General features: G+C 54.4%; 2 protein-coding genes across 10 annotated transcripts in view; one reads left to right on the top strand and one right to left on the bottom strand.

Moving 5' to 3' along the window:
* The window catches only part of ASXL1 (ASXL transcriptional regulator 1), a 64,383-nt gene extending 53,233 nt beyond the window's left edge, over window positions 1-11,150 (top strand). For 2 of the 3 annotated variants that reach the window (XM_025001185.2, XM_025001186.2), the window contains exons 4-12: window positions 262-382; window positions 461-558; window positions 1,120-1,213; window positions 1,677-1,829; window positions 3,056-3,219; window positions 3,330-3,426; window positions 4,776-4,881; window positions 5,181-5,811; window positions 6,297-11,150. In XM_025001185.2, the coding sequence (XP_024856953.1) occupies window positions 262-382; window positions 461-558; window positions 1,120-1,213; window positions 1,677-1,829; window positions 3,056-3,219; window positions 3,330-3,426; window positions 4,776-4,881; window positions 5,181-5,811; window positions 6,297-9,188 (4,356 nt within the window). In that variant the 3' untranslated portion in view covers window positions 9,189-11,150. The remainder of the gene's footprint in view (window positions 1-261; window positions 383-460; window positions 559-1,119; window positions 1,214-1,676; window positions 1,830-3,055; window positions 3,220-3,329; window positions 3,427-4,775; window positions 4,882-5,180; window positions 5,812-6,296) is intronic. The other variant, XM_059893015.1, reaches the window with a different exon arrangement.
* Window positions 11,151-14,260: 3,110 nt separating this feature from the next.
* The window catches only part of NOL4L (nucleolar protein 4 like), a 131,334-nt gene continuing 120,464 nt past the window's right edge, over window positions 14,261-25,130 (bottom strand). For 4 of the 7 annotated variants that reach the window (XM_025001189.2, XM_015474266.3, XM_015474268.3 and 1 more), the window contains 6 exons: window positions 23,376-23,561; window positions 23,110-23,301; window positions 22,816-22,938; window positions 22,202-22,400; window positions 21,634-21,735; window positions 14,261-18,897 (listed from right to left, as the gene is read on the bottom strand). In XM_025001189.2, the coding sequence (XP_024856957.1) occupies window positions 18,677-18,897; window positions 21,634-21,735; window positions 22,202-22,400; window positions 22,816-22,938; window positions 23,110-23,301; window positions 23,376-23,561 (1,023 nt within the window). In that variant the 3' untranslated portion in view covers window positions 14,261-18,676. Of the gene's footprint in view, window positions 18,898-21,633; window positions 21,736-22,201; window positions 22,401-22,815; window positions 22,939-23,109; window positions 23,302-23,375; window positions 23,562-25,130 lie in introns of those variants that run through there. The other 3 variants (XM_025001190.2, XM_025001192.2, XM_059893016.1) reach the window with 2 other exon arrangements.

The following is a 25,130-nucleotide window of genomic DNA, read 5'->3' on the forward strand; positions in this document are numbered from 1 at the left end:
CCACCCGAAAACTAGCATGATATAGCTTATAGGAGGCACCTCATAAATGTTTTATGAATGATTAGATGCAAAGTTATATCTAAATTTCCTGATGTATGTATGAAAAGAATTTTTGAAGAAAGCAGTCAGTTAGAAAAGGATGGGAATTTAATCGGTATTCTAAATCCCGCTTCTCCACAAGCAATACGCGTTTAGGAATGACTGCTGTGCTTGTAGGATTTGTAGGGTTTTGCTCACCTGAGTCATGTCTTGTTGTCATAGAAGGATGCCCTGCAGTGGTCTCGCAGTCCAGCTGTGGTGGAGGGAGAGGAGCCAGAGGACACAGCTGATGTGGAGAGCTGTGGGTCTAATGAAGCCAGCACTGTGAGTGGTGAAAATGATGGTAAGTGCCTTTGACAAGATGGGTGAAGAGCCACAAACAGTTGAACTGGGGACTAGCCTTTACTTCCCTCTCTTCCAGTTTCTCTCGATGAAACATCTTCTAATGCTTCCTGTTCTACGGAATCTCAGAGTCGGCCTCTTTCCAACCCCAGGGACAGCTGCAGAGCTTCCTCACAGGTGGGGGTGCTTCGTGACTGGGCTGGGTAGATAAAGAGGCAGGTACAAGACAGGACTCCTCCTGCTGTGTTCAGTGAGCGTGTGGAAGTGTGCAGAAAATCACTTTGGTCTCTACCTGTTAGTATCATTTGAAAGTGGGCCTTAGGGAAAGTGGGCAGTAGATCTGAGAACAGAGTGGTTTGTTTTTTCTTTTTACTGTGGATGGATGATTTCGTTTGTATTTATGAAAAACCTAGGAACATGCAGGGAGAAGTAGAACAATGGGGAGAAAGAACATGAGCTTGGGAGTCAGTAGTTTGAATTGTGGCCCACCACTCACTAGCTTTGGGTAGATTCTTCATCTGGAAATTGGGGATAACAGTGCATTCTTTTCAGTATGGGATGATGCTTGGCACGGTGGCTCCATAGCCTGAGTCATTGCTGCTGTCGGCATTATCTGCCCCTACTGGTTGACACTAATTCTCTTTTACAAGACAGCAGGGGAGACAGTGGTCCGAGAGGGACAGCTGGTGTGACTTGCAGGTGACACAGTCTCCTTTTGTATTCTCTCTGGGGAAACAGGCAAACAAGCAGAAGAAAAAGACAGGGGTGATGCTGCCTCGAGTTGTCCTGACTCCTCTGAAGGTAAACGGGGCCCACGTGGAATCAGCATCAGGTACGTGCCACCTCGTGGTTGTGATGCTCCTTCCTCAGGTCCTGGGGCCTGCCTCCCTCTGGCAGCAGTTTCTGGCCCAGGTAGTGCCAAGCCAGTACAGTCAGGAGCCCTCCTCTGACAGGCGGCGCACCGTGGTGGTGAGACCCAACCTAGGTTCTGGCGCGGGCTCCGCTGTGCACCCTCCCTTTGGCCTCACGGGGCGGTCGTGAGGGTCCGGTGAAGGCGTGTGCAGGTGCTTGGTAAAAGGTGCAGTGCTGTGCAAACTAAAGACAGCGGTTTGGCATTCTTACGTGATATTTTAAAGCCAGACCAGGAGGTGGTGATGTCTGACAGCCCCAGGCTGGGCCATGGAAGCACCGGTATTGCTGGCAGCATCTCAGGGAGAGCTGGGAGAAGTAAGCTTGTCTGAGAGCCGTGGGCGCGGCGCGTGATGCTCTTGACCCGTGGAATGCTGTGCCTTCAGGGTTCTCGGGCCGCCACGCCGATGGCGAGAGCGGCAGCCCGTCCAGCAGCAGCGGCGGCTCTCCGGCCCTGGGCAGCGCTGCTATCCGTGGCCAGGCCGAGCTCGCCCGGGACCCTGCCCCGCTCCTGAGAGGCTTCCGGAAGCCGGCCACAGGTGAGTGGCTTGGCACTCATTTCCCTGCCTGTAAGGGGCCCCTGCAGGCCTAGAGATGATGATGTCTTTTGCTCCACTTCCTTTGTAGTTTCTATGGTGTGTTATTACTTCTTGGGTGGCCCTCTATTTTTTTTATTCCCTTTGGCTTTCAGCTTGTAGTTTGGTTATTTCACAGAGTTTTCTCTGCTAGCCTGAGAGGACTCTGTGTGGGCACAGATGGTTCACAGTGCTTCTTGTTGTCCCTGTAAGGGCCTAGCCTCTGCCGGCCTTGGTATGGCTCAGAAAGTGCTCAAGTTGAGTGAGAATGGCTTCTGAACTTCTCAGTGGAGTATTCCAGCATTTGTTTTCTTTCTTTGGTAGCATCCTGCCAAGTTTGTTCTCCACATCTGTAGTCTCCATCAGACGCCCTTTTTTATAACCTAGTTAGTATGTGGGGTGGGAGCCATCCATTTGGGGCATGCAAATAAACTCAGTAGTATGCACCCCCTACCCGGAGTGGGGCTCTTAGCAAGGCTAGTATGCCATTTGCTACTTCTGGCTTTATGTCTCAAAGCCCACATGCTGGATTTTTGTAGAAGGGTTCCATGAAGCCATTAGGAAGACTAACTTTGGCTTCCGAGGATGAGAATAAGCCATTGCCCCCGTGGCAGCAGGGTTTGCTGTCCTGCAGCTTCTCCAGCTCCTCAGCAGTGCTCCATTTCAGACTCACACAGGTCTGTATCCCATTGGCCGAGGCTTTTGTGAGAGGCATTGACATTTCAGTGGGCTTTAAACACCTCTTACTACCTTTCTGCTTGGAGGTCAGACCTCTCCACTCCCTTCACAGAAGACTTCTGCAGATTTTTCTGTAGGACACTCACTAGGTTTGCTTTTCGACAACTTCATAATTTCTCCCATTGACTTCGTGGAGCCTGTTCTCCAAATTTGGGAGGGAAGCTCCGAATCTGCCCCTGGCCTGAGTTTCTCTGGGAAGAGTATCCCTTCAGGCTGTGACACAATGTGCTACAAGAGCCTTGTCTGAGGTGATGCCAGCCCAAGTGTTAAGAGTCTCAAGTTCGATGGTACCAATAGGTTAGACTAGATTAGACGATTGAGCAGAATGTGTGCAGATAAGTTCTGGGTAGTTTGATTGCTGCCACCAAAGTTTTCCCTCATTTGGCATTGGCTTTTTTGCTTTAAGAAGCTGAAAATCTACATTTTGTTTCTTATGGCTTGAAAAATTACAGGTCAAATGAAGCGCAACAGAGGGGAAGAGATCGATTTTGAGACGCCTGGGTCCATTCTCGTCAACACCAACCTCCGGGCCCTGATCAACTCGCGGACCTTCCATGCCCTGCCGTCCCACTTCCAGCAGCAGCTCCTCTTCCTCCTGCCCGAAGTAGACAGACAGGTGTGGATGGGAGGCTTCCTGTGCTCTCTGCACCAGCTTCTGTTCTTCCTAAGATTCTTTATTGTTTGTTTTCATTCATGTGCCTTTTTTTTTGGCCTCATTCCTTCTAGGTGGGAACTGATGGCCTGTTACGTCTCAGCAGTAGTGCGCTGAACAATGAGTTTTTCACCCACGCAGCTCAGAGCTGGCGGGAACGCCTGGCTGATGGTGAGTAGACGTTCTCATCCCAATGGCTTGAGAGGTGCCTGCCATGTGTGGTGTCACTTGTCTCCTGGTGTTTAAAATCCAAACGCTCATTTTTCAATGATCTTTTTTTTTTTTCCCCCAAGGAGTATTGACTATAAGGCAGGCTTTCCTCTAATTGATGTAGATATAGTACCCCATAGCTCTGAAGAAGCTACAAGAGTGTTTTAGCTTTCACTGTTTTGTGTGTATATATATTCATCTATGTTGCCTCTTCATCATTAAAACTGTAAACTCCTATTCTTTCCAGTAACCATGGCATTGACCTGCTTTTTAAGTTCCACCAGGTACTCTTGTCTTTTTAGACATTGTCAGTTGGAGTGAGTATTAGCTTCTCTGTAATATTTTTTGGCTGCACAGTATGTGGGATCTTAGTTTCCTGACCAGGGATTGAACCCATTCCCCCTGCAGTGGAAACGCAGAGTCCTAACCACAGGGCCTTTTGCGGGGAGGCTACATGGAAACTGCGCTGGGAGGTCCCCAGGACCTCTCTCCAGGCTTGATGATTTGCTCGGAGGACTCGGCCTGTAGTTATTCTCACAGCTGTAATTTACTTCAGCAAAGAATATAGACCAAAATCAGCAAAGGGAAACGAGGGAAACCAGGCACATGCTTCCCAGGTCCTCTCCCAGAGAAGTCCCACCGGATGTGCTCAGCTCCCTTAGCAAGGAGATGTGAGCATGTAAGTGAAGGGTAGTCTACCGGGAGGCTCGTCCAGAACTTGGTGCCTCGTGTTTTTATTGGGAGCTGATCATGTAGGAAGCTTCTGCCTGGTGCATACCTGAATTCGAGAGTCCCCAAAGGAAAGCAGGTGCTCACCATTAAACCATCTGGTTTGCATAAACTGTTTAGGCACAGTGAGCCGTTCTTGTCAGCTAGGGGCTGGGAACCCTCCTGAAATCCAATTTCCCAGATGTCAGCCAAGGGCCCACCTCGTCAGCAGGCCTGTCTCAGCCTGCTCTGTTAACTTCTCCCTGTGTGTGGGGTAAGAACGGTTCTCTTGTTGATTGGTTTTGTTCTGCTTTTTTGATCAGTGTGTTGCTTGCTTTCCAAGGACTGAGGACCCTAGAGAGGAGTCAATTTCCCTTATAATAGACATGTTAGTTCTGTCCTGAGTAAGGGCAGGACGTGAGAGGGCCTGGGAGGGAACCAGGAGCCAGCATGAAGATAGTAAGGGGTAGGAAAGGATTTCCAAGCTCCCCAAAGCCACGTGTTGTTTTGTAAACTCCTGACATGGTAGAACAGCAGGATTCGGCTTTTCCTGAGGCATATTAATCTTAATATGCCACTCGAAAAGTTTTGTTTCTCTCTAGGTGAATTCACTCATGAGATGCAGGTCAGGATACGACAAGAAATGGAGAAGGAAAAGAAAGTGGAACAATGGAAAGAAAAGTTTTTCGAAGACTACTATGGACAGAAGTAAGGCCCTGGGAGCTATGAGTTGTGGTGTGGCTTCTGGGGATGGTGGGTGGGGGTGGGGTGCAGTGGGCAGAAGCAGGGATTCTCAAAGCTGTGCGTGTTGCTATGTTTCTTGAGAACTGGAGGTCGCCGGGACTCTCATTTGACTTGATGCCATTCGTGAGGAAGCTGACGTAGGATTTCGTATGATTACCATGCAGATTGGTTTTGTTCTGAGAAGTCTAGTGTCTGAGTGTGTGTCATACGTAGAGGATGTGCTCTCTCTGCTCTGTAGCTGACAGTCTGACTTTGGTTTGCAGGCTGGGTTTAACCAAAGAAGAGTCATTGCAGCAGAATGTGGGCCAGGAGGAGGCTGAAATCAAGAGTAACCTGCGTGTCTCAGAATCAACACGGCCACAGCGTGGCCCGGCCACCCGGCAGCGAGATGGGCATTTCAAGAAACGCTCTCGGCCAGATCTTCGAACCAGAGCCCGAAGGAATCTGTACAAAAGACAGGAGCCAGAACAAGCAGAGATCGCTAAAGACGCACAGTCTGTGACACTAGACATCCCCCTCCACAAGGACGGGGAGGCTAAGACCGACGCAGCAGGGGTGGGCAGCCCCCACCCACCTGGCACGTCCTCCGCAGCATCCAACCCAGAGAGTCCCGAATTCCCAGTGGAAACTGTGGCCTCCCGGCTCCAGCCCAGTCCCAATGACCAGGCACGTGTCTCCGCGTCTCCAGACAGAATTCCCAGCTTGCTGCAGGAGACCGTGGATCAGGAACCCAAGGATCAGAAGAGGAAATCCTTTGAGCAGGCGACCTCTGCCTCCTTTCCCGAAAAGAAGCCCCGGCTTGAAGATCGTCAGTCCTTTCGTAACACAATTGAAAGTGTTCACCCCGAAAAGCCACAGCCCACCAAAGAGGAGCCCAAAGTCCCGCCCATCCGGGTAGGTGGCTGTGTGATCCTGGCTGCCCTGAGCCTGGGCCTTTGAGGGACAGGAGATTTGTGGGGCTCCTTTATAGGGACAGAAGGCCCTGGGCCCTTGTGCTAATTATGTGAGAGTGTAGAGCTCTCTACAGAGAGCTGTTCTTGAGACTTAACTTGAATAGCCCGGGGCTAAGGTTCTTCTCTTCCTCACTTGGTTGTTCACCATTATCTGTACAGGTCAGAACCCTGACGGGTTTTAAAATCTAGGTGGTGGTAGATTCTTTGTGTAGTGACTCACACTGTCCCACCAGAACTTAAATTTAGGAGTATGGAACTTAACAGCCCTTGAGCAGGGTCTTGAGAATGGTGTAATATCTTAGACAGCTATGAAACGATTTGATTCTCTAGGCCATGACTTTTAAGCTACTAGGATCCCAGTTTAGCTTAACAGTTTCTAGGTCAGAGCACTCAGTCAATTAGAACTGTTCTGTTCTTCTCTTGCAGATTCAACTTTCACGTATCAAACCACCCTGGGTGGTTAAAGGTCAGCCCACTTACCAGATATGTCCCCGCATCGTCCCCATCACGGAGTCCTCCTGCCGGGGCTGGACTGGTGCCAGGACCCTTGCAGACATTAAAGCCCGTGCTCTGCAGGTCCGAGGGGCGAGAGGCCACCACTGCCATCGAGAGGCGGCCACCACTGCCATCGGAGGTGGGGGTGGCCCGGGTGGAGGTGGCGGCGGGGCCACCGATGAGGGAGGTGGCAGAGGCGGCGGCAGTGGTGATGGTGGTGAGGCCTGTGGCCACCCTGAGCCCCGGGGGGCCCCGAGTGCCCCTGGAGAGTGTGCGTCAGATCTACAGCGAACACAACTACTGCCGCCTTGTCCTCTAAACGGGGATCACGCCCAGGCCGAAACTGCTGCGTCCAGAGCCAGGAGAGAGGACCTGGCTTCTCTCAGAAAGGGGCAGAGCTGCCCACTGCAGAGGGTCCCAGATGGCCCTAGCGGCGGGCTGGAAGATGCCTCCCGACTCCCCGTTGCATCCACTCGGGATCCGCCATGCCAGGCTCTGCCCCCACTGCCCTCTAGAATCCCAGAACCTGAGAGGTTAGTTGAGCAGCTTGTGTCGCATCCAGAAGGTAGAACTGAATGTGGGTCTGGTACCACTGCCTGGGAAAGGGGTGATGAGAAGCTAGCACCTACCATCCCCTCAGAGAACAGTCCTGTTCGGGCTCTGGCCGGGCCTACTGGATTAGAAGAAGGAACTGGCCAGGCTCCAGACAGTGGCAGTAATCCCACCATGAAGGATCCTGTGAACGTGACCCCCAGTTCCATCTCCGAATCATCCTTGGCCAGTTGCCTGCAAGACAGACCATTTGATGATGAATCAGAACTTGATGACTCGGGCCCACCCACAAGGGAAAGTTCTTCTAGACAGGAAAACTTGAAAACCGAGGCTCCTGTCTCCCCTGGTGCTGCTCCTTGGAGGCCTGGCATGTCAAATGATGAGGCAGGGGGACAACCTGAACCCGACTCCAGAGAAGAGGTCCCGTCCATTAAGTCCCAGGTCAGAGAGAAGTGGGAGAAAGCGGCCCCCCTCATCCCAGCATCGCCTGTGGGCTTGACAGCGGAGGAGGGTCTGGATCCCCCCGTCCACTTGGGTTCACTCTGGACAGTGCACTCTGGCTGTGTTGACAGCAGCGGTGACTGCAGACAGCTGGAAGGTGACAAGCCCAGAATCAATGGAGACTCGGAAGCTCTGAGTCCTCACAGCGAGTCCACAGACACTGCCTCTGACTTCGAAGGCCACTTCTCCGAGGACAGCAGTGAGGCCGAGCCTGGTGAAACCTTGGGGCCGAAGAGGTCCTTGGTGGCTGAGCAGGGTGAGAAACACAGTTGGAACCACTGTGCCTCGCTCTCCAAGGTGAATGGTGACCTGAGTCTGGTCACCAGGACAGATGGGATGGTTGCTCCTCAGAGCTGGGTGTCTCGGGTATGTGCAGTTCCCCCAAAGATCCCAGACTCCCTGCTGCTGGCCAGTCCCGAGTACCAGCCGAGACCCATGTCCCTGGGCAGGCCTGCATCCTCAGTGGAGGCTGCTAACCCCCTTGTGATGCAGTTGCTGCAGGGCCACTTGCCCCTCAAGAAGGTTCTCCCTCCAGCCCATGGCGGCAGCAAACCCGAACCCCCACGACTCGCACTTACAGCAGAGCAGAGCCCTGGTGGCTCCCTGGGGATGGGGTCATTGCAAGGTCCTGGGGAGAACAGATGTGAAGTTGGCAAGAGCAGTCCAGAGTCTCTGCTACCTGAGAGCTGTGAAGCAAGTACCGGCTTTGCCCGGCTGGAGGCTAGCCAGGCTCCTGGGGCGCCCCTAAAGATGTCCAAGAACGCCCCGAGTTTAGACTCCCTATATCCAGTGACCAATCCAGTGGCTGCCTCTGGGAAAGCAGAAGTGGATTTCAAAGAACAGTTATCTCCCTTCAGTTTTGAAGATCAGAAGGAAGCCCGTAACCTGTCCCAGTGCAGTATTTCAACTGCTGCCCCAGGTGTGAGTCTGGGAAATCTCACTACCTCGAGAGCCCCTCTTTTCTCATCTCCAAATGCGGTCTCCTCGGGTCCTGATCAGGCAGGTCGGGCCCTGGGGGATCAGAACAGTGCGGGAGGCCAAGGGAAGAAGCTCTTTGGCTCCAAGAACGCAGCTGCAGCCCTTCAGTGCCCCCGGCTGGTGGAGCCGACGCCACTGCCTGCGGAGGCCCCTCCTGCTTTTCCCAATAGGAAGTCAGGGCCAGGCAAAACCTCTCTGTCTGGTGGGATACAGACTGCCAGGGAAGACTGGGCCCCAAAGCCACCGCCTGCCTCTGTTGGCAGCATCAAGAGCGAAAAGACTCTTGATGGAGGGCCTCTCAAGGTGGATGCAGAGAACAGAAAGGCAGTGGGGCCTGGTCCCCGGGAGCTGGTGGATCACTTGCAAGGGATGCCCTTTGTCCTTGATTTGCCCTTCTGGAAATTACCCCGGGAGCCCGGGAAGGGACTCAGTCAGCCTCTGGAGCCTTCTTCCATCCCCTCCCAACTCAACATCAAGCAGGCATTTTATGGGAAGCTTTCCAAACTCCAGCTAAGTTCCACCAGCTTTAATTATTCCTCCGGCTCCCCCCCTTTTCCCAAAGGCCTGGCCGGAAGTGTGGTGCAGCTGAGCCACAAAGCAAACTTTGGTGCGAGCCACAGTGCGTCCCTCTCCTTGCAAATGTTCACCGACAGCAGCACAGTGGAAAGCATCTCGCTCCAGTGTGCGTGCAGCCTGAAAGCCATGATCATGTGCCAGGGCTGCGGTGCATTCTGTCACGATGACTGTATTGGACCCTCAAAGCTCTGTGTATTGTGCCTTGTGGTGAGATAATAAATTATGGCCATGGGAAAAGTTGTATATTTAGTGTGTGTATTTTGATAATGATGGATCTTAAATCTGTATACAGAATATCATTGATAAAACAGACTCTGTCTCTCTAGGCAAGGGTTCTCTTGCTGCTCCCTGAAATCTATAGTGCTAAAGCCCCTTGGCCACTTGTTGGCCCTTTGGGTCTTGCTGGAAGGGTTTCCTGCAGGGCAGCTCGCTGGGCTGCCCAAGGCCGGCTGGCTAGCCCAAGCTCTCGTCACAGAGACAGAGCTTGGTGCGATGTGGGGGAGCCTCCCTGAGACTCGGAGGGCCTCGAAACTGAAGCGAGAAGGTTGTGTTCTCCACCCAGGGGACTAACGTACCCGAACTGAGTAGAAATGTCAGTCTTCCACTGCCCCCTCCGTCTTTCCTGCGGCTGCTCCTTTGGGGAGTTGGTGGGGAAGAAGCCAGCACAGGGTTAAAGCAGCTCCCAGCAGTGCCCAGCAGGGGGCTTAAGCACCTGCTGACCTCAAGGTCACAGCCAGTCATTTGCCAGTTGATGGAGCCAGTGTGATCTTCGGTTCTGTTACCGAGGCCAATTTGGGACTTACCTGTCTCCGAATAACCCACTGGCCTGCAGGAGCTTTCAGAACCTCGAACAGACCTGCTTGGACAACAGGTCAGGGCTAGGATTGTCTTTCCTCCTTGTAAGTCAGGTGTCCAGACGTTTGGCAGGTGAATTCACCTGCACAACACCTCGGGCATCACTTTGGACTCTGTGGGAGTGGGCATCTCCAACACACCTGTGTATGTGAAAGTCATTTTACATTTCAAAGCAGTGTGTTTTTCTTATTTTTATATTTTTAACTCTTTATCCTTGGATGTATAAAGTGAACTTTTGGCTTCTGTAAGTATGCTCTATGCACCTCTGATGTTTTACCATATATTTATATGTTGTACACAGTACTGGCTGATTCTGTAAATGGATGTATTGTACAGAAAACACGAACGACTCTCCCTTATTCCACGTCTTCAGCATCGTTGCATTAAAGTGGTGTAATTGACTTCTCTCCACCCGTGTCAGAGCCACTGCGTGCTGTGCCGCCCAACGTGAGGGGTGGAGTGATTGACCTAACGACCTGCCAGTTGTCCCAGTGGTTGGTCACCGGTCAGCCAGTGGACCTGCTGCAGCTGCAGAGCCACTGGCACCCTGGCCACTCGTTGCTGGGCACACGTGTCTTGCTCCTCATCTCTTCTCCAGCCTTCACTGGCAGGTCGCTGCCGTGTGTGACAAATCGCCACCACCAGTGTTAAGTGCTTCTGGATTCTAGGGTGAGCGCCCTGGGCAGCCCCCACGTGGGCCTTCCTTCCGTTCCCAGCCCCAGGCGTGCCACCTGTCAGCAGTAACCCGGGACCACACTCTCCTGGGGCCACAGGGCTCCACTGGACACACCTGTGACAGCAGGTTAAGGAAGAAACAGCCGTGCCAGCCTCCGGCCTCTCTCCCAACATGTTCCCAGCAAGTAGATGTCTCCAGAGCTGTCTCACCTCCCTGCTTCCTGCCTTATCTTGTACCTCGAGTTGTGAGTTGAGCATCCTCCTTGTTGAACTTAGGTCTCCCTGTGCGAGTGCGTCTGTGTGAGCTGTGAAATTGGTATGACTTCAGCAAGCCTCATTTCATCTGGAAGGTCTTGTCTTTCCCCCACTTTTCCTCCAGTGTGGCATTTGTGTCATCTGCAGCACGAGTGGGAAGTTGGCAAAGACGTGGTGATTGAAGTGCAGTATTGGCCAAGTCCCGGTTGTCAACTTCCAGAGTCTTGTTTACCAAAGACAGGGAGCAGAGGCCCATGCGTGTTTGATCCTCTTCTTCCTTCTGCTGTGACCTTTGGGGCCATTTGAGGGGACAGTTGGAAACTGGTCCGCCAGGGAAAGCACTGCTCTTGTATGTCTCTGTGGTCTTGGAAAAATAAACCTGTACAACGCGCACTGGTGGTCTCTGTTGTCTTCTGCGGCCGTCTCACTGGGCTGGGAGGAAGGTCAGGCCGAGGGGGAAGAAACGCTCGCCTCGCCTCGGCGTTGGAGCTGACGTTTTTGTGTGCGGAGTTCTTTTGTGAGGTGAGTTCCTAAGGCATGACTTGTCAGTGCTGCAGGTCTTCACACCCTGTGTGTGAGGTGGTGAACATACCCGTTATCCACTGTGTGGACTGGAAAGCAGAAATCCCATGTGAGCAGTGAGGTTCCTTTCCTCTTGAGAATCCAATTATGAACTGTGGCATCCCTCTACAGCTGTTCATCCTGACTGCCTCGCTGAACCCGAGGTTGCCTGAGATTCCTGGGTATCTGTGGGGAGGGTGACAAGCAGCGGTGAGGGTGGGGCTGGCCTGAGATACGGGGTCTGGTGCTGATTGATGAGCCTGAGTGGATAGAAGACCTTTGACTTTAAAGGTTAATTCAAGTACCTATCCATTCATTTCCCATGAATTGGAGAAAGTAGATCTTGCGTGTGGGGCAGTAACAAGCTGTAATTCTGTGGTGCTGCTATCTGATCAAGGTGTGGGTGGAGAAGTCAAGGTCGGGGGCTTTGTGGTGTCAGATGACTGGTGGTGACGTGCTTGTGCCTTCACGTCTCGGAATTGGCTCACTTCTGCAGCTGCTTAGAACGCAAAGACTTGCATCTCATCAGGAGGGTGGAATGGTTTCCAGAGGGCCTGGCTGCCTGCCAGTACCGTGGTAGGGGCAAGTCACTCAACCTCTGGTAACTCTCTCATCTCTGATTTGGGTTACTAGTTGCCACTTCATAAAACTGTAGTGTGCGGTGCCTAGGGGGTGCTCCAGCCTGTTCACTTGCCCAAGGCCAAGACCCTAGCTCTCTGCATGCACGGGAGAGCACAGTACAGCTCCTGGTGCCTGTTTGACCTGCACGCCAGAGAGGAGCTGTGGAGAGGGGACCCATGTGGTGTGCTGAGTGCTGGTGCAGGCAGAGCAGACATCTCTCTATGGTTGAGTGTGTAGTCTTGGGTTTAGAGGTGGGTCCTTGGGAGGAGATGCTTGCTTAACTCATGGTCCAAAGGACGAGAAAACAGACTTTCAGAATTTGGAAGGAGTGCTGTCTTGCTGGCCTGGCACAGGGTCATCTGTTGGTTTCATGTTCAGTCTGCTCATGTGAAAGTCAGACCCTGCTTGAGAGGGGTGCTTGCATGTACATGTGTTCGTGTGTGTGTGTGTGTGTGTGTGTGTGTGTGTGTGTGTGTGTACACTCAGTCCCTTGGGCCTCAGGGACTGAAGCATCTGCCTGCCCTGGGCCCTGAGAGGAGGCGGCCCGGGCTGTATGTGTGGGTGGGTGTCATTTAAATTGATGGAGCAGATAGGCTCTGTGACCCTGGAGGTTAATATTTGGAACCAAACAGTGCCAGTGATCTGTGCGTCCTCATGTCTTTGCACATCATTTTTAGAGCCTGGAATGAACATCTCTTGAGAACCAGAAGGGGTGGATGGAAGTTCTGTAAGGATAACAGTGACAGCTGTCAGTGCAGTGGTTCTTAACTTTCTCGGGAACACAGACTCCTTTGAGAGCCAAGTGGGAGCTCTGGACCTTCTTCCCCCAGGAGTGCACATGCGCGCGTGCACACACACACACACACGCACGCACAAAGTGTTCTGTATTATTTCAGATGGGTTACGAGCACCCTGCACCCTGCCCTGGCAGCTGGAGCTCCTCACTGAAGAATGAAGAACCCCGCTGACTGACACTAAACCTAGTAAGAGCTGGGTTTATACAGAAGAGGGGAGAGAGGACTTTGCATCCCTCTGCAAGGGATTCTCCTTCAGTTTCCTGTAACTACTGAGCTTCCTCAATGCATTTAAATTACTTTAAAACTGCGTTACAGGCACAGTCTCCCACCCCCCTGGTCGAGTACGCTGAGCTTCGCCTGCTCAGTCACTGAGTGGCCTTGAGCTCATTGTTGACGCCAGGGGCACCTGTTTGATGTTGCACTCTCCACGCCATACCAGTGCTCTGGAGCCCCGTTTCAAGGAGCCAGACTGGAACCAGCCCTTCTCTGTCCACAAGCGTCTCCTCGGATCCCAGGGTCCGTACTGCTGTGACGTCATCTGGAGGTAAGTGCTTCCCACTGGGCCAGTGCAGATTCCGTGCGTGTGGCCCACTGTGTTGTCCCAGGAGGGGGTGTGGGATTTGTAGTCCCAGGGTCTAGACTAGAACTGTGGACTCCTCTCCTTTTATCTATTTGATATATTTGGCTACTGCACAGTTTCACTTTTTTTTAAAAAGATTCTTTTGTCATTACAAAAAAATGTTGTCAGAACAACTGCCATATAGTGTGTGTGCATGCATGCAATAGTAACAGTTGTATTTATGCTTTTAACTCATGCAGAATTGCTTTTAAACTTGTGACAGTCAGATTTGGCCCCAGTCATTTGCTGCAAGTTTTCCTTAAAGTTTAACCTCAATTATATGTAGGATGAAAAAAAAAAGGCTGCACACAAGTCAACGTCTTTGAAAGAAAAAGCAGCTCTTTTGCTTCCTTTAAGATGAGATCCCAGGTTTTGGTCAAATGGAGTGTCAAGTCCCAATGGTTCAGGACCAGGGACAGTGTTTCCTCGGTTTCCCCAGCCTGCACTTAGAAACTGCCGCCTGACTCTGGTTTCAGCCCATTGAAGAACTGCGCCCTTGCTGGGGATGGGAGTAGGGAAAGGATGGTTTGGGGGAAACGGCCGCATCTAAGACCTTGCTTGAGCACTGGCCGCGTTCAGGTGAGGCGTGCATTTGCCGTGCCCTCTTCCTCACCTGCAAGCGGGGCTAGAGCACCTCCCTGGGCAGGCGGCCATGAGACACAAGATTTCAATTTGGTATGTGCCTGTGCTGCGCACGTGACAAGGACCAGGAAAGGTCCATTTCTTTCCCTTTCTGATGGGTGAGGTGCCAAAAAAAGTTCATTTGTTCAAAATCTAGCAAGGATCTTCTGTATGCTAGTTTATTGGCTACTGGTTGAAGGGTTTTTTGGGGGCCAAACAAGTTGGAGGGAACAGAACTGGCTGGCCATCTTGTGGACAGGACACCATAGAAATAAAGCATTCGGTTTGTTATTCAGTGTTTATTAAGTAGATTCAGTCTTATATATGATATACAGATTCAAAAGAAAAAGGATTCCACATACTTATGAAATCAGTGCATTTAGCAAGTAATACCATGGAGATAACAGCTCGATTAACAGCTCATTGGTCTTTTGTTAAGTGAGGGGAGAGGGAGTTGGCCTGTGCTAGTCATTCCACAAACGAAACAGAATTGAGTTGCATCACATAAAGAAGACACATTCTAAGAATTAAAATATTAAGCCACATTTACTGGAAAAACTCACTATAGAGAACACAAATCATTTTTATAGAGCGTTGAGGAGGAAGTCCTCACCTGCTTAGAAGAGCCACGTTAAGTTGCATAGGTGCATATCTGTAAAAATATAATTTAGAGGTGAAGCCACTGACGAAGTAATTGAGTCACCTTTAGAAGTTGGTGCCATCTGCTGTTTGCCTTAAGTGCCATATGCTTCCTGTCTGGAGCCCCCTGCCCCTCCCCAGAGGTCATGCCTCCAGGGGACCCTGAAGAAATGCTTCTACCATCTGCATCGGAAAGTCTTAAAACTCATCTCAGGTAGAGAACTTGGCCTCTTCCCAAATATGTCTAGGGATTGGCAACCCTCTTGGGTTGTCCCTGAACCTTGGGTGGCTTGATCCTAAAGGTCCTGTGAGTGAGCATGACCTCCCCATTCCCAGGCTGCCAGGAGAAGAGCTCTTTCCTCCCCAGCTCTGTGGCCAAGTCCTGCTGTCCCACCTCACAAGCACACGTGGTTACCCACCCGCAGCCGACCATAAGTCTCCCTTCTGAGCCTTGCTTTTCAATGGACCACATGACACAGGCATATGGCCATCTGCCGCACAGAGATTTTTCTGAGCTTAGAAAAGTATTTTTCAGCAAATCTGAGTTCTGTGTGGTGTAGGGTTTTTGTTTTTGTTTTTAGGTGGAAACGTAGGTAAAACGTGAGAGGTTTTTGTTTTGTGGCTTTGCTAAGCAGATGAGCTCAGTGAGGTGCACCTTCCTCCTCAGGAGCGAGTCTTGCAGGACACACAGGGACTGGGGCATCTGTACATGTAAACAGTACACTTTCACTGAGTCCAAAATTAGGAGCAAAAATACAAAGGTTCACATTGGTCTTAGGTAGATACAGGCGAAAAAGGACTGAGCTGTTTAGCTCATAAACAACAAAAACAAAGTTTCTAAAGCACCACTAAATTATATAAAAATCAGACCATGGACGGATTGAAACTGGTATTCTGGTGAAATACTTTACTATCTTGTAAAAAGTTTTACAAAAAATTACAAATTAAAAGTATCAACCCTCTGAGTTCAAAGCAGCATTTTGAAAATGAACTGGTAGTTAATCCTATAACCACCCCTGTAGTGGAAAGTGGCCCTTGGGGATCGGGATGGCTGGGTTCCTCCTGTTTAAAATCCTCTAAAACCTTTCTAACCCCCTGCCGGTCCCCCTCCCCCTCAACACTGTCCTCGGGTATAAGCTGAGTGGTGACGACAAAATGAACTGTAGATGGGTTATACTCTTCCTGGTCTACTAAGATGATCCACCACTAAGACCAAGTCCCCACTTCTCCTCTGATTCCAACCTCGTGGGATGAGCCCCCTGCGAAGACTCTGGAACTGGTGTACTACTCTAGCGTTTCCTTTTAAACTTAGGATCCCAAATCATCAATCTGTGCCCTGAGGCCCTCCTTAAGAACTGGCTGTGGGCGCTCCCGCGGGGAGCAGGCAGTCCCCGGGGTGGGGGAACAGCAGCGAGTGAGGTTCAGCAGAGCCAGCCTTTGGTGCTCTCCCAAGCCAGGAGGAGAGGGACGGGGCTGACGCTGTGTCTTTTAAAACAAAAACGAAACTGAACAAGTTCCCTGACTGGACTAGCTAATGGAATATCCTGTTTCCACACAGTAACTTGCTCCTGATCCTGCCATCACGAGAGCTTCACCAGGAAGGAGCCCACCAGAGGTGGGGTCAGCGTGACGGGCCCACTGTCCTGGAGGGGCTCTGGAAGCCCCAGTGGACCCTGACCACTAGCACTCATTTCCTCTGACACACACTGAACCTACGCTGTTTACAGCAGCGCTCAGGCTGCTGAAGGTGGTCAGTTAGGACAAGCCTGACTCAAAATCACGGCTCCACACTGTAGCCTACACCGATCTTCACATTGAATCCCTTGTGTCGGGGGTGGCGGGAGCCCCTTCCCCAATCTTTCTCACTCCTGTCTCTTAAAGAGAAGCGAACCATTAGTGCCTGGCCCGGGTACTGCCTCCGGGAGGAGAAACGACATGTTAAGCAGTTGATATCAAGAACTCTTAAGTAAGGCGGCGATTGTCTCTGCCAGTTTTCAACATTAAGATTTTCACAAATTGCCTGGGGTAACATTTTGCAAAAGATCTACTGATTCGTAGTATCGTTCACACACAAAAATAAATATTTACATAAATTCAAACGTCCGGGAGTAGTACTGAGCAGGTGGGGGCTGGACGTGTGGACGCTGGGGTGTGGGGGTGGCCTCGGGCACCGGAGCTTGTGCTGTGCTGAGGGCGGCAGGTCTCGGTGTCCTGACCGGAGTCGGGGAACTGGTCAGATGGAAGGCAGAGGTGGTGTGGCCGCGTGGGGTGCTGGAGGCCACTTGAGAGAGAAAAGGCCACCCTCAACCTCCAGGGGCTGGAAGCAAGCAGGGGGGCAGGACCCCCCTGCCCTTCCGACTTTCTGGAATCCGGGGCCCACAGCTCAAGTCCTGGATCTGAGGAGGGGGAGGCAACCTTGCTGGAGCCCTCTCCCTACCCCTCCTGAGGGCGGTCTGCCACAGTGCCGGCAGGCGGCTGGCTGCAGAAAAGCTGGTTTGGGAGGGGGTGCCTGCTTTGGGGTCGAGTGGCTCGATCCTAGGGTCCCCTTGGCCCGGGCTCCCCTGGGACCTCTTTGCTCTGAGGGAGGAAAGGCAACAGAGGGCTTCTGCCATCTGGGCAGGGGCACGCAGCAGAGAGCTGCTGTCATGGCTACGGAGTGTTGCACGGAGAGGCCCTGCGGGCCTTGTGAGGTCTGGGCAAATCCCTGGTTTTAGCAGCACTGGTAGGTATTGCACTGAGCAAGAGGAAGTGCCTATTGGGGAGGAAGGAAACCAGGCCAGCCTTTTGTTTGCCCTTTCTCACACTCCAGGGATTATGGGTTTCTTCTAGGACTGGCCCCTTCAGAAGGGCTGATCCTTGGAGAACCCCAGTGGCTTCTCCATTTCTCTGATGGTCCCTTTACTCCAACCACGGGGGCAGCGGGGAGGGAGCTGCAGTCCGCCTGGTAGCTCACAGCTGCCTTTTCTGACAGCCAGGGTCCCTGAAGAAACCGGGGGCCCTTCAAGGCTGCAGGTGTCCGAGGGGCCAGAGCCTGTACAGAGAAGTGTGCAGACCTGGTCCCTGGGGCAGGCTGAGGGCAAGGGCCCTGCTGACCAGCTGCCATCTCCCAGCTCTCTGTCCCGTCAAGCGCCGAGGCCAGGGGACAGCCAGTGGTGACTCTCGTAGGCCAAGGTCCTCCCAGGGCTCCAGCTCCTGGCCTCCCCCTCTGGACTTAGCTCCCGGGCAGACACCCTTGAAGGGGAGGTGGGAGACAGCCGTTCAGAACGGGCTCGGGGCACACCCTGGAAAAGCCCACGCTGGAGTGTGAGGTAGAATGCGGGTGGCCGTGTGCCTGGGGCGTCTGTGGGGCGGGGGGGTGTGTGACCGTGTGCCTGGGGCGTCTGTGGGGTGGGGGGGTGGGAGCCACTTTTTTCTGTCTTTGCTCTGCAGTGGGTGTGGGTGAGGCCCTGCTGCTTGGTGGTGCTAGGCACTCAGGGCCAGCCGGCCCGGTGCCCCCGCCGCCCCGCCCTGCCGGCCCCCAGCCCGCGCCAGTGTAGTGATATGGAACATTAGGTCACAGGGACACAGCCTTCTGATCAGACACACACAGACTGGCAATCTGTACAAACACAAAAGAATCCATTTTCAGAAAAATAAATTACTAAGGGGAGAGGAAGAAAGGGTCCACTTTGTTTTTCTCAATAAATATGCGATTCTGCTCACCTAAGACTTGAAAGGTAATTATCTGGGGGTTGGGGGGTCTAACATCAGGGCCCACGAAGATGATTCTACATAGAGCTGTGGCCCCAGAGCCTCGTCGGGGAGGAGGAGCCCAGCCCTTCCGAAGCTGCCCCGTTGGCCTCTTCCAAGCAGGTCAGAGCACCCGTGTGGTGAGATTCCAAAAAAAAAAAAAAAGTGTCCTTGTGCCCAGAGTCTCAGGCGCTTGGAGTGTGGCTTAGAAACAGCTCTTTTGGATCCACCTCTTTCAAAAAACAGAAGGTACCAAACTGGTGAGGCGGGAAGCCGGTCCAGGGCTGGGAGAGCCTCCTTCCCTAGGGTAGTGCACTCCACCAGCCGCAGGGTCAGTTCTGCTGCAAAATGAGGTTTTCCAGTTCATCTGCCGAGCGCAGCAGGAAGGCGGCGGACTCTCGGTAGCCGGCGATGAGCTGCCGCACGGCGCTGATCTCGGTGGGGCTGAGCTGGGCAGTGGGCATGGTCCGGCTGGTGCTGTTGTTGGAGGGGGTGGGCGTGGGCGTGGTGGAGGTGGTGGAGGCCCCGCCTTTCATGCTGAGGTCCGTGGGCCCTGCAGAGAGGGGAGCCAGGGTGAGGTGAGGGGCATCCTTTCCTCTCTCCGGGGGCCCCGAGACCCTCATCTGTCTCCATGGTTGTGCCCCGAGTGCTTCAAAAGGGTGGGCGTGTGAGGGTTGAAAGGTAAGATGGGACCCAGAGGTACCCTCCAGAGAAATCACCTCCCCTTTGCTTGTGAACAATGGCAGCCAAGAGGGAGCCTGCAATCTAACTGAAACATACAGGGGAGGTGTGCGGGTGGCGGGGAGGCGGGGGTTTCTCTCTGTCTTTCCCAAATAGCTCTATGGGGTGGGCTGTGGGTTTGGAGTCAGAAACCCGGACCGGAGGCCTGTTTGGCCACTCTAGGCAACTCCTAACTGCCCTGGGCCCCCGGCCCTCAGCTGCACCACCAAGAGGCTGTTATGGGGCTGAGCCATGCTGGTGAACCATGGCTCACGAGCAGTGAGGCCAGGGCTGCTCAGCCTATGGGAGGGCCACTGGGAAAGGGCTTCCAGGAAACACAAAAATGCCTGAAATTTGAAGAGCGTTCTTTCCAGGCATTCAGCAAGAAGAAAGCCAAAGGAGAGGGTCTGGAGCTCAGTGTAGGAGTTGGAGCTTCCCTGGGAGGCCTTTTCTCACCCAACTAGGTCCCTGTGCCCTGCCCTGCGCTGAGGTTCACATGGGTGTTTGAGGCTGTTCTCCCTGATAAGCCAGCTCCTCACTACCCCATTGGTTCTGACAGCTGGTTTCACTCATCATTGCATCTACAGTGGCAGTTTTTTTTGTTTTTTGCTGCACCACAAGTCTTGTGAGATCTCAGTTCATGACCAGAGACTGAATCCACGCCATGGCAAGGAGAGCCTGGAATCCTAACCACTAGACCACCGGGAGCTCCCTACAGTGGCAATTTTTATGTTGCTATAGAGATAGATAAACTTGGCACTGGAGACAGACTGGAAGTAACATCTTGGGAGCAATTTTGGAAACGACTATCGGTAGTGGGAACCTGCTTCAGCCCCCATATGGGGAAGGAAGTTGGAGTCTAGGATGGGATGGTTTGTCACATGGGGCTATTTCCTCTCTAACCAGAGAATAGGGATGCCATAAGTAGGAGGTCCTAGGAACTGGCTTGCTAAGGAACATGCTTGGAATTGAGGGTCGAGGGAAGTCTATTAAAATGCAGGAAGGAGGACTGGAGGTGTGAACTGCTGGGAAGAGCAGCCAAGCAGGTGGCTGGTGCCTACAGTGGTGGCTGCTGGGACAGGCTGGAAGCAGGCAGGGACTCTGCACTGGGTCCTGGCTGTTGCAGGGTTAGGTGCCCTCAGGACACTGCCTGGGGATGGCAGTGGAAGGCCAGAGGCACCTGCCACATCGGCGTGAGCTGGCCCTGGGCTTCCTCTCTTTCCTCCCTCCACCCCCAAGCATGGTCCTGTTTACTCCTGGGCTCAGAGCCGTCCTTCTGTCTTTCCCTGGGGGCTCTGGTTACTCAGGGTGTTGCTAGAGGGCAAGTTGCCCAGCACCCCAGGGAAGACAGGCGAGCCTCAGTCTTATCTGGGCTGATCTGGGTTCCCTGATCCACTCACGAGCTAAGTGAGGGGCTCTAACCCACTGACAGGACTACCCAACCAAGACGCCAGACTGACTGACCCCATGTTAAGGGCTGTTGCTGGGAGGGCAGTGGAACTGGGGCTGCGTGCGGTGTTCTTCCAAGTCCCGGACCCAAACAGGATGTGGCTGCCCCAGGCAGGAGGTCAGCAAGCAGAACTTGGCTTCCGTGACCTCACTGCCCACGCCTAAGGAACCAGGGGAGACTGAGCTAGTGGCCTGCCTTGAAGCCTCTCTGGCAAGTGTGAACAAGCAAGTAGAGAGGTGGAGAGTCCTGGCAGCTGTGCCCTGAGACCGGCCCTGCTGTGTGGCACCAGGTGGGGGCTTACCACCATCGCCTGCCGCCTGAGAAGGGCTCTCCCCGGGCACGACAGGGACTCTTAACTTCCCTGCCGCAGCTCCTTCTCTGGACCCACTCTAACCGGGTCCCCACGCAGCAGGGCTGCTGGACAGTGCTTCTTCCTGGAAGGAAAGCAGCCCGCCTGGGACAGCCCTCCCTACCCTGCCTGCAGCCGGCCACTCTGGCCTCAGCCTCAGGGATTAGGGCCAGGCAGCCTCTTATTTTAGGTTAAGAGGCATTAGGAAGGATGAGAAGTTAAGCCCAGGCAGGAATCCTTCAGGGACCCTCACATATTTCCCAGTGGTGGGGAGCCAGGGGAATGGCGGGTGCCTGAGCTCTCTGCCATGGGAAGGGACCCGCGAGGGGTCTCCCTCCTGCGGCCAAGGACAAGGGCTTGAGAGGAAATCTCAGGCACATTCGGCCAAGACCTAGAACCAGAGTTCCCTGGCCTCCGGGCGGCACCTTCCTCTAACCTACTCCTCAAGCAGCAGCTTGCTGTCACCATCGGCTCTTCCTCACCTCTGAATGCCCCCAAAGCACGCTGCTTCGGCCTCCTGGCCTCCACATTAAAATCTCACCACAAGGGTGGACAGCACAACTCACAGTCTCCTTTGCTTTGAGCCTATCTGTGGCTCCCACCACACATAGAACAAAACCCAAATGCCTGACCCAAGAAGCCCCAGGATCGCCCCCAGCCGTCCTTGCCAGCTCCCAGGCTGCTCTCCACGGGGCCATTGTTCTTCCCCAGTCGCTCCCACCCCCAGGCCTCCGTATGAAAGGGCCCGAGGCCCCCACTCAGGGCAGCACCTGGCTCCATGGGGAGGTTTGTATCTTTGGGGGGCTGTTTCTCTCCGACACTGATCTGTGTCCGGTCTGCATCAGTCACCTGGGAAGAGTTACAGAGAGCACCTGGGGGTGGAGAGGGGACAGATGGCAACCCACTCGCTTCCCCCAGGTGACCTAGACGGGGCCCCACTGTGCTCCCCTGAACCTTCATCTCACACCTGAGGTCGTGACCTGTGGCCTGGTGGGGGAGGTGACCTGCCTGGGGCTGAATCCTGGCTCTGCCATCAACGCTGGAGACCTGGGCACAAGACCTGGTTATTTTCAGTAAGATGAGTGCCAGGTAAAGCGCTGGGACTCTGCTTGCAGTGGCGGGCGGGGGCAGGGAACCAGGGAGAGGCCCAGCAAGCCTCCTGGGAGGCGAGAGGAGTGGTAGGTAGCGGTTTATTTTAACCTTGCCTTCCGATCTGAGGACGGCTAAGTCCCTGTAACACAGAGGAGTCACTTTCCCGGCACCCTCTGTCCCCACCCTCCCCTCCGCCCCCACCAGGCTGCTGGTCAGGGGGCGCAGAGCCTGGTGTCCCACACTCACCATTACTGTGATTTCCTGTTTGGAGGGAGGCAGGAGGCTGCAGGTTGCTGCCCAAGGCCCCGTAACCACGGTAACTGTAGTTGAGGCCACCGTTGACGTACACGGGGTCCTGGGAGTAGGAGGCTGGCAGTGAGTAGGTGGAGTGGGTGATGGCTGTGGGGTCCCGGGAGTGCTGCTTGTCCAGGGCTACGGGCTCGTCCTGCGGGGCGGAAGGGAGGTGCTGGGGAACCTCAGGCAGCCAGCCCTGACCAAGCTTCCTGGACGGGGGGTAGACAGTCGCCCCAGATCTGCTGGGACTCAGTGTGGGGACCTGCAGAGCTCTGCCTCTCTCCCTGGCTGCCTTGCCCAGGGCTTCCCCCAGACCCCCATCTCTCATCTGTGTTCCAGGCAGATTTGATCTGTTCCTGCCTGGCTGAAGACCCTCTTGGGGCTCGAGATGAAGTCCAGAGGCCCTTCCGAAGTCTGCAAGGGCTTTGTGTCTGGGCTCCTCGGCCTCCCCGCCCGCCCCAGCACCTCCCCGTCTGAGGATGCCCTCCCTACTCCCACTGCACCCGGGGCCTGGGACCTGCGGGGTGGCCGCGGACGCCCCCCAGCAGCTGGCAGCAAGCAGGCACCTGAGAGGACTGGTAGATCTCCAGGCGCATCCTTTTGGCTGCTTTTCTCGTCTCGCTCTCGCAGGCAGCTGCCAGGATGTTTTCTGCCATGGCCGAGGTCAGGTGGGGAGGTGTGGGTCTGGTCTGCAGACAGAAATGGGGATGGAGCCAGAGTTGGGGTGCAGAGACCCCTGGCGAAGAGGTGGGCAGGGCAGGGCTGGGGTTTGAGCTCCTCTGTGAACCGGAGGCCACAGTATCTGCTTCCAGAGGTACTGGAGCGGGGCTGGGGGTGGGTGGGGGACGCTGGAGGCTCACCATCTCCATGCCATTCTTCTTCATGCGCCGGCAGGACTTGAGGTACGTGCGGATGCGCTTGCGGGCCCGTTCCTGGAACTCAGGGAACTGCCGGCTGCACGACTCGATGATGGCCTGGATCTTCTCCTTGGGCTGCTTGGAGATGGGCACCATGCGGTCCAGGTTCTCATCCACGAAGAGACGCACGAACATCTGCGGAGGACACGGGCGGTGGGCAGGGCTGGCCCGCTGCGCCCCCGCCCTGGCCACCCCAGGCGAGCACTCACGTTGAAGGCCTTGAGGCGCTCAGGGTCCATGCCCTCCGAGTCGTTCATCTTGTCATTGTCCTCATGGTCATCGTGGTCGTCGTCGTCGTCATCTGCCGTGGGGGCCCGGCCCACAGTCAGGTCCTCGGGGCAGCCACTGACCTCGGTTTTGATGGAGTCATAGCTCCCCGAGCTGTAAGGGGGGGACTGAAGAGGCCAGGGCAGGGGGTCAGGTCACGGCGAACGTGGGGACTGGGGGGTTTGGGCACACCCAGCTGCCCTGTGAGCCATGCTCCGAGGTCCTGACCGTGGGCCGGGTCACTTTCCTTCCTGCTCCCTTCACCTCTGAAGCGGGGACAGCGATGTGGCCGCCCCTCTCTGGGCGGCTGTAGGCAGGACCCCCAGAACTGATGCCCTGGAGAAGCTCACTGGAGGGGGTCGCAGCACCCACACCACGACTTGCCTCCTCATGCAAGGGAAAGGCAGACACAGAAAGGGTTCCCGCCACCAGCCAGCCTCTTCTGTTTGTGCCAAGATCCATTCTGGCTTCAGGGTTTTCCTCCCTCGTCCCCAAGGGGCTGCAACCCCGAGCTGACAACCGAGCTGTCACAAAAGCAGCGAATGTGCTGTCTGTCGGGGATGGGGAACAGATGGGCTGGGAGAGAACCAGCCAAGGAGACGGCCATCAGCCAGAGCATCCCCGCAGTTCCCAGGCTGGGCTTCTCCCGTCTGCCGCCACCCCCGGAAGTCACCGGGAGCCTGACGCAGAGCCCGTGTGTAGAAAGAAGAGAGGGAACCAGGCCCAGCCCACGGGGCAACCACCCTGTCCTGCAGCAGGAGCAGAGACGGGACCCCTCCCCTGCCCTCCAGAATAAGGAGCCCTTCCCTAGCTCCCTGCTTTTCCCCTCTTTTTCATCCTTTATGGCTCAGCTCCCATCCTGTCTCCTGCCCCCTGCCACACATGCTCTGGTAAGGCCAAACTTTTAGAAAGTTTGTGGCTTTGGTGCGTCCTGACCGGCAGTGTCCTGGAGACACGGTCTCTGCCCTCATGGAGGATAGCTTCTAGTAGGTAGCCAGCCCCAGGAAACAGATCAGACCCTGCCACAGTGGCCCAGGTGGTACCCAGCTCTTGCTGATGAACAAGCAGATAAAGACGGACACTGACTGCTGCCCTGTCCGGCAGCAGCTGCCACCACCAGCCTCCATGTGACCACACCCAGCAGGGCCAGCCTTCCCAGGGTCCCTGGCCTTGTGCCCATCTCTCGATCACACCTAGTACCCACCACACCTAGTCTCTGAAGGGCCAGGGACAGCCAGGTCCTCTGGCCTCCCGCCAGGCTGTGTCAGACTCGCACAGGAGGGTCAAAGGTGCCATGGGTCAGTCACATTCCCAGGCGCTCCTTGACAGATCCTCCGCCAGGGTGAGAGGAGACAGACTGTAGGAGACACTCACCCTCCCATCTCACAGTGGCCACCTCACACGTGCCAGCTCTCTGCCTGCCGTGCAGAGGCTGTGCCTGCCACTGGGACCCAAAGAGGGGAGGACGGGGACTTCCCTGGTGGTCCAGTGGTTAGGACTCCACACTTCCAATGCAGGGGGCACAGGTTCGATCTCTGGTCGGGGAACTAAGATCCTACATGCCACAGAGTTCAGCCAAAAAATAAATTAGAAAAATAAAAGTGGAGGGGGAGGACGATGCGCTGCCAGTCCTGGCTCTGTGGCCTGGGCTTGGGTACACTGACCGTATGACGAATGTATAGAGACTCTTGTATAGA

Source organism: Bos taurus, chromosome 13, assembly GCF_002263795.3.
Source record: "Bos taurus isolate L1 Dominette 01449 registration number 42190680 breed Hereford chromosome 13, ARS-UCD2.0, whole genome shotgun sequence".
Taxonomy (NCBI): Eukaryota; Metazoa; Chordata; class Mammalia; order Artiodactyla; family Bovidae; genus Bos; species Bos taurus.